The sequence below is a fragment of the Octodon degus genome, unplaced genomic scaffold, assembly GCF_000260255.1.
Source record: "Octodon degus isolate 3935 unplaced genomic scaffold, OctDeg1.0 scaffold00017, whole genome shotgun sequence".
Lineage (NCBI taxonomy): Eukaryota > Metazoa > Chordata > Mammalia > Rodentia > Octodontidae > Octodon > Octodon degus.
This window is the reverse complement of record NW_004524593.1, coordinates 6,109,227-6,117,084: the sequence shown is the minus strand read 5'-3', so window position 1 is coordinate 6,117,084 and position 7,858 is coordinate 6,109,227. Positions and strand designations below refer to the sequence as shown.

General features: G+C 45.0%; 1 protein-coding gene across 6 annotated transcripts in view; it reads left to right on the top strand.

Annotated features, from left to right (window-relative positions):
• The window catches only part of Fmo1 (flavin containing monooxygenase 1), a 52,982-nt gene that overhangs the window by 11,834 nt on the left and 33,290 nt on the right, over window positions 1-7,858 (top strand). For 2 of the 6 annotated variants that reach the window (XM_023710278.1, XM_004626808.2), the window contains one exon: window positions 5,498-5,635. In XM_023710278.1, coding sequence (XP_023566046.1) covers window positions 5,504-5,635 — 132 coding nt within the window. In that variant the 5' untranslated portion in view covers window positions 5,498-5,503. Of the gene's footprint in view, window positions 1-4,475; window positions 4,630-5,292; window positions 5,317-5,497; window positions 5,636-7,858 lie in introns of those variants that run through there. The other 4 variants (XM_023710276.1, XM_023710277.1, XM_023710275.1 and 1 more) reach the window with 4 other exon arrangements.

The window sequence follows — 7,858 nt, the reverse complement described above, 5'->3', positions numbered from 1 at the left end:
AAAAAAAAAAAAGACAGTAAGATATCTTGTCCTACATTAGGATGACAGTTATCAGAAGACAAGAAATAAATGTCAGGGAGAATGTGGAGAAAAAAAAAATCTTTGCACAAAGCTGCTGGGAATTTGTAGCAGCCATTATGGAAAATAGTACAGAACTTACTAACAAAAAAAAAAAAAAAAAAAAAACTGTGAAAATTTAGATCTCTTTCCCATCTTGAAAGATGGCACACAAAAAAACTGAGAAGCCAGACACTAAAGAGAGAAACCCAAAGCCAAGAAGGCTGCTGCCAGTGGTACTGGGAAAAAAGGGTAAAGTGAAGGCAAAAAAAGTCCAAGAGGCAGCCCCACTGCAGCCGAAATCCTGTCCTGATTAGAGGAACTGGTAGAACTCCTGATCTGCCATGTATTCCAGAAAGGCTTTGTACAAAAGAAAGTACACAGCTGCTAAATTGAAGGTTGAGAAGAAAAAGAAGGAGAAATCTCTTGCTACAATCACAAAACCGGTCAGTGGGAACAAGAATGGAGGTATCTAGGTGGTTAAGCTTCAAAAAATGCCTAGATACTACACTACTGAAGCTGTGCCCCGAAAGCTCTTGAGCAAGAAACCCATCAGTCAGCACGTGAGGAAACTTGGAGCTAGCATCACTCCCGGCATCTTGATCATCCTCACCGGACATCACAGAGGCAAGAGAGTGGTCTTTCTGAAGCAGTTGGCCAGTGGCTTGCTGCTGGTAACCGGGCTCTTAGCCTTAATTGTGTTCCTCAATGAAAAGCACACCAGAAGTTTGTCATTGCCACCTCGACAAAAATTGCTATCAGCAAAGTGAAAATCCCCAAACACCTCACCAATGCTTACTTACTTCAAGCAGAAGCTGTCAAAACCCAGACGCCAGGAGGGCAAGATCTTTGACACTGAGAAAGAGAGATATCAGATTTCAGAGCAGCGCAAGGTGGATCAGAAAGCAGTGGACTCACAGATTTTAGCAAAAATCAAAGCTGCTCCTCAGCTCCAAGGTTACCTGCCATCTGTTATTGCTCTAACAATGGAATTTATCCTCATAAATTAGTGTCCTAATTTCTTATTGAGAACTTAATTAAATAACTGATACATTTTTAAAAAAAAGTAACTGCTGACAGAAAATTATTTTTAGTTAAAAAAAAGGGGGGGGACAAAACTTTCTTTTTAAAAAACACGTAGAGGGCCGTGGAGGTAGTTCAGTGACCTAAGTGCCTACCTAAGCAAGAGCAAGGACCCTGGTTCAGTCCCCGGTACCGTATGCCATGCTGAGCTGGCCACCGGGACCGGGCGTAGTGGCGCACCCTGTAATCCCAGGGCTGGGGAGGCTGAGATAGGAGGATCACTATCAGTCTGAGCTGCATAATGAGACCCCTGTACCAAATACATAAAAATAAAATTTAAAAAAAGAAAAAAATCTCTTAGGGAGTCACATTGGTTTCATATAAATATCAGTTGTTGAATGGGTAGAAGAATTAAGTTTAGCCAAGAGTGAGGGCAGCACTAGATCACTAGATTGTGTATATTGAAGTTCACTTTTCCAAATGTGAAAAATGCCTCGAATGAGATTTGATATACCAAGAAGATCTGAATAAAAAAAGTAAGAAAGGAAAGTCCTTGAGGGTGATTTTGAAAGCTGCTTTAGGCCTTCCTTCTTTGCCCCCTTCCTTTCCCTTTCTCTCATCATCATTCTTGTATTTTCTGACTCATTTCATTCACTCTCTACAAAATAACTTTTCAGATATTTTTAGCTTCCCTCAGGGACTCTGATTCTGAATGTTCTGCAACTTTGTCAATAAAACTCAAAGTTGTCAAGGCAGATATTCACAAGATAATAAAGAAAACATTACTTGAGGATAAGGAAATAACACTTTGTGAAGGGCCTAGCGCATCCCAAGTATGAGGCTAAGTCCCTTTTACATATCACCTGATTCACTCGTACAATGTCTGAGCCTAGTTATACTTTCAATTTCATGTTGGGGAAGAGGAAACCGAGATACAGAAACATTAAATTACTAATAATTAGCCAATTCACTGATAATTAGCCAGCATGAACTTCAAACCCAAGACTTTAACTCGTAACCCCACCACCTAAGTGACCTAGAAAGTGTCCTAGAAAGATCTACTGCTGGTCCAGGGATATAGCTCAGTGACATATGCACCTGCCTGGCATGCACGAGGTTCTGAGCTTGATCTCTGGTAACAGGAAAAAAAAGGAAAAGAAGAAATCAAGATCTACTGCTCAAAGGAGGTTGACTCATCCAGTCCCACAAAGCTCCAGTGCTGACCTGGGGAAGGAATTTCTACATATTGTAATTTGCAAAGACATCATTTTGAAACAGGAATCTCTGACCAAGGATATTGGCTACCAGCAAATATTTGTTCAATTAGCTTTTTAAATTGACAAGCTCCAAAGGTAATGAATGAATCAATTTATCCAACAATAAATCAGCCTGTTGTCAAATATCTATGCAACAACTATTACAGCCCAAGCATGCTACTTAGGACCTGTGGAGGACAAAAAGAGACAAGGCAGAGAAAACGTCCTATTTGAAGGAAGCATGGCCTTATGCAGAGAGAAGGCTAAAAGATGTGATAGGGGTAATCGACATTATGCAGTTGCTTCGCATGGGGTACAAGCCATAGCTCCTCCAGGACTCAAAAGAGAAGTAAGCTTACCAAGGAGTCAAGCAGCCACACCTGCTGCAAGGGAGCTCCTCCAGCCATTACTCTCAGTCAGAACCCTAGACCTCACTTTCTGCCCTTTGGGGCCCACTGAAGTCCTTCACAAATCCAGAAAAAATTGTATTTCTCGTCATAATTTCCCCAGAACCCCAAAGTTAGCATTAGTACCTTCTCCTTCATGGTAATGCTACAATTTGTACATAAGACATACCCCTGGCTTACCACTTCACAGAGAAAGCTACTGAGTCTGACTTCCCACCAGACTGATCTCTGCTCTAGAGTTTGCCTATTTCATCATTTGTACTGCCAGCCCCAGGCCTAGCAACACAAAAGCCACTCACTGAATGTTTGATTCATGAATTAAAGAATGAATCACAATAGGGTCAGCCAGATAGCTCAGTGGAGTAAAAATCCTGCCTATGCAGAGCACAGAGGATGGGCTTTGATCCCTGGTGTGTCGTGCCAGCCCCACCCCAGGGCACACTAAGACAGCGATTGAGACTGAGCATGGTGGTGTACACCTGTAATCCCAGTGCTTGGGAGGCTGAAAACATGAGAATCACTATCAGTCTGATCTACATAGTGAGACCCTGTAGACCCTGCAGATCCTGTACCAAATACATTTAAAAAAAAAAAAAAGAAAGAAAGAAAGAAAAGAAAAGAATGAATCACAGAATCTGAGTCTAGGACCCATAGGATATTGGATTCCATCCTGTATGTGAATGATTAATCTCCTGTTTATATTATCTCCAAAAAAATGTTATCTAGGTTCTATCTGATTAAAGCCAATTTCGGAGCTTAGACTCTTGGAAAGCTGTTGTAGCAGGCTGATGTTTGCATTACAAAGTCAGTGAGATTAAGAGTAACTGCTTATGTGCAGCTTTGCGAAGTGTGTGCAGGGCAGTCCACTTCCCTGCCCAAGGCCTCCACAGTTAGCTCACGGCACAGCCTGATTCCCTGTGCCCGCCTGACAGCTGAAGTAGATGTGTTCCTTTCTGCTGAACTAGCCTAGTGCTTCCAGTTAGCAAGTGTATACCCGAAGCTCCAGCGCCCAAGACAAACAAGCACTCTCCACTGGTGCCTGTATACAGGAGCCTGTTCCTTTGTCCAGGACGCCATAGCAAGGTGAACACCACTAGTCCCTCCCCAGAGAAGTGACTCGTCCCCCTGTGACCTCCTCTCCAGTTTCAGTAAGCCATACAGGAAAGTTGCCTCACCTTCTTCTCAACCCATCTCTAAGTAATGGCTCCTCATCGTCCCCTGAGCAACCTGCTTTACTTCCTGCTGGCTTGTCAGGGCCACCAGTGTCCCACTTTGCTCACATTTCCTGACTTTCTAGAGCCAGCATGCTTTGATGTGTAGCCACAAATAGCTTCTTTTCTCTGCAAACCACTCTTTCCTCTAGTCATTTTGTCCATAAAAATGGAATTTGGGGGGGGGGGGGGAACCGGGGATTGAACTCAGGCTCTTGCGCTTGCCAGACAAGCACTTGTTCTACTGAGCCATCTCCATGGCCCCAAAAATGGTTATTCTTTATTGCATAACTACAATACCTCACAAAATGACTAGCACTATAACCTTGAATTCAAATGAGAATGAAGCCCAGACAAGTGAAGAGTCTTCCTACCCCCAAGCTGATTCATAAGAGAACAGGGATCCGACACAGACGTGCCTGGACCCGGGACCCACACACTAACTCCTTCTCTAACTGTAGGGCCGCTACTCCTTTCACACCTGGGAGGGGGAAAATTACTCAAGTTTCTTGTTTCTGTAGTATCTGTGAGAGCCTAAAGCATGACTTCCTCTGAAAGGAATCTTTCTGCTCTTCCCTGGTAAATCCCATCCGCTTGCTACCGGAACTCACCAGCCCTACAGCACATCGGTGGACACCTGAAAAAGGGACCTTTGCATTCAGGTAAATACAGCAAGGAAGCTATTGTTATTTTCTCCACTTTATGATGCCCAGAGAGATTAAATGGTCTAAGATCACGCAGTTCTAGCTGACAGAGCTGGCTGTTTAATCAATATTGCCTCACAGATCGGTTTCCATAACCTGTGCCCGTAGCCATGTGCCAGTTGTCTAGAGGTGAGTCAGGTCGGACTGATAGAGGAGGGATGGCTTCCCGCACCTTCCCTTCTACTACAAATAATCAGAGCGGCCACCCTCCTGCGTCCAGTGGCAAGCATAAAACTCTTACAGGTGAAAGAAGTATTTACCAGCAACACAGCTGGAGCCTTGGCATACGATGGGGACACCTGATGCAGAACATGTCCTGCAGCAGCACCTGCGAGGGCCACGAGGCTCAAGGCACGTGGTCTGAACTTCACCCTCCAGCTGCAGTGTGTCTTTGCGCAACACGCCCACAGCGATCTGAATCTGTGTCGTAGATGAGGAAAGCACGGATCTGACAGGGAGAGCCTCTTCTGGCCTGCTCCTGTACTCGGTGCTAAGGCCGGGGATGCAAGGCTGGAGGCAGCTCCGTTCAGAATGCAAGTCCTGCCCACTAAAGCTTTCAGTTTCAGCCACTCTGCCAGAATATGCAGCCTCAACCACCGCTGCACTCACGCCCGGCGCCAGCTCGAGTTGAGGGGTGGAAACATAACCGAGCCCAGAGGTTAAACTAGAGACCTGAACATTTCTCGCTGTACACTCGAGCACACCAGACAAGCCCACAGGGGACTTGCCTGAGAAAATCCCTTAATCTTCCAAAATCTTTTTCCTGGTTTGTTAGAGCAGCCAAGGGTGGGGTTAGGGTTTTTGTGAATAAAAAGCTCCATTTCGTTTTCCCCACACAGGAGAACATGGCCAAACGAGTTGCAGTCGTGGGAGCCGGGGTCAGCGGCCTGGCCTCCATCAAGTGCTGCTTGGAGGAGGGCCTGCAGCCCACCTGCTTTGAGAGGAGCGACGACCTCGGGGGTCTGTGGAGATTCACCGTAAGTGGGGTCACAACTGCTTTTATTTGCCTATTAGAGAATGGCTTCACTGGTGTATATCTTCCACTTGCTCTGGATTGGCTGGAAATTTCTGTTGAGTGAGGGGAGGACAGGAGGGGCCACAGAAACTGTAAAAGACAGAAGCAGGCTGAGCTCTGGAGGAGGGAGATGTGTCAGCCGCCTTGTTAACTTTGCAAGGGGCTATGAGGAAAAAGTGTTTTCAAAGTGAGGAAGGGAATGGAATGACTGGGACACCCCAGGAAAGCCAGGACCAGGAGAGCAGAACCAGGACCAGGGGGTCCAGGACAGAACCACAGATGACAGTGCTTGGGATTTCAGGCCCTGTCTGCCAGACTTGGCTGCTTTCACTCATCATTTTTTCCAGCCCTGTTCCATGTAGGTTAAAGTGACACAGAACTGAGGGTGGATGAGTTCCACAACTGGGCCCTACTGCCCAGGCAGTCCCAGTCTGTGCCAAGAACAATCAGAAATAAAGAACAGGGGAAGGGAGTCATTTTTTCTCCCTGAGTAAAAGAGAAGTAGTTCTACCAATTCTCACCAGGGTCGCAGTTGGATTGGAGAGCAGGCTGCAAAGCCCACCCTGACTGGCCTGGAGCCCAGGGCATCACAATGGCCCTGCTTCAGGCCATTGAGACCCTCAAGCCAGCAGAGAAAAGCGTCTGTGAGCCCCGTGCCCCAGCCCCAGCAGCTTTTGGGTCAGAGCTCCTCACTCTGCCCTTCAAGGGAAAAACATTTCCCATGAACTTTAAACGTGCTAAGGAGAAAACTGCCAAGAATAGTAAAAAGTAAAATGTCAAAGTGCCTGGCCTCCAGTCCTCTGAGAAGCCAAGAGAAAGACTTGCAGAAGGGTGAAATTTAAGTGGGGATAAGGTAATTATTTTCTATCTGAGAGAGCATGGCTTATAAGAGAGTTGCAAGTGTAGTCCCATTTCCCTGGCATAGGGTGGCTCATATATAAATTTGCTTATCTTTTTATTTTGTGGCTGGCTCAGCCCACCGTGGGGCCAGGGCTGGCACAGCTGGCATAGCAGGTGGTGCCAAGGATTGAACCACAATCCCTGTACACTTGCCTAAGCACTTCAGACTGCTGAGCTATCTCGTCAAACCAAAGAATTGCTTATCTTAAAATGTTCCCAACCACCAAGAAGGATCATCAACAGAGATTTTTCAAAGAGAAGCAAGTAAAACAGAATGTCAATTGCCATCATTCAAGGTGTTTCTATTTCCGTAGGATGGAAGAATTCTCCTCTTCTATGCTCACTGAATACTCAGTAACAACCAATCAACCTTTTCCATGAAGAATCTCAAATTCTTAGCAGGAGAGTTCAGATAAACACAAATGGACAATCAGTTGAGGGTTCACTTAAAAGATTAACATGCCCAGTTATCTGGGAAATGTAATCTCAGTCAACATAAGGTATAAGTCCAAAGATCAAAAGCTATGCTATTCCTCTTGAGACGCAAGTCAAAATGCTCCTTGGGACACAAGACACTTCATTATTAATATGACCATACCTAAGAATTGAGAGAAATGGGTCTAAATCCAGCGATGTCTAACTGGCTGTGTTGCTACGGTAGATCAAATAATTATGCAGAAAGCACTATGGGGGACACAAAAATGAGAAACATTCCCCATGGAGCTGTCAGGCAGACAGAAGAAGGCTAAGTCCCTGTAAATCAGTAACAGTGCTGATTTAAAGGAGAGCTGGATTATAACTACTTCTGCAAAGTTAGGGGGGTTCATAAAAGAAATAGCCTATGATGGGCCTGAAAGGACATCAGCAGTCAGAAGAGACTGAGCAGAAGATACCAGGAAGGGAACCAGGGAAGAAAAATGTTCAGAAAATGAAAACAGCCTATTGGTTCCTGTAAGAAGAATAACAGGAAGGAAGAGGTTGGCTGGATCAAGAGGTTGAAATTTAGTTCACAATGCCATGAGTAGCCAGCAAATTTAAGGGAGTTGTTTGTTGACATTGTTGTCAGTTTGCTGTTATGTTTGTTTTGTGTGCGTAATGGGAAGACCCAAAGTTCTTTGTAGATGAAGAGAAAAATCTCTGGCTAATAGCAAAGAATTCAAAACACAAGTCCAAATTGTGACACGATCTTGGTGGAAAAAAGAAGTGAAATTCTAGGTGCAAGTAGAAGGGTTAGCAATGATAAAGCAAAGACAAGAGATAACCTCTAACGAGACTAAAGGGAGGG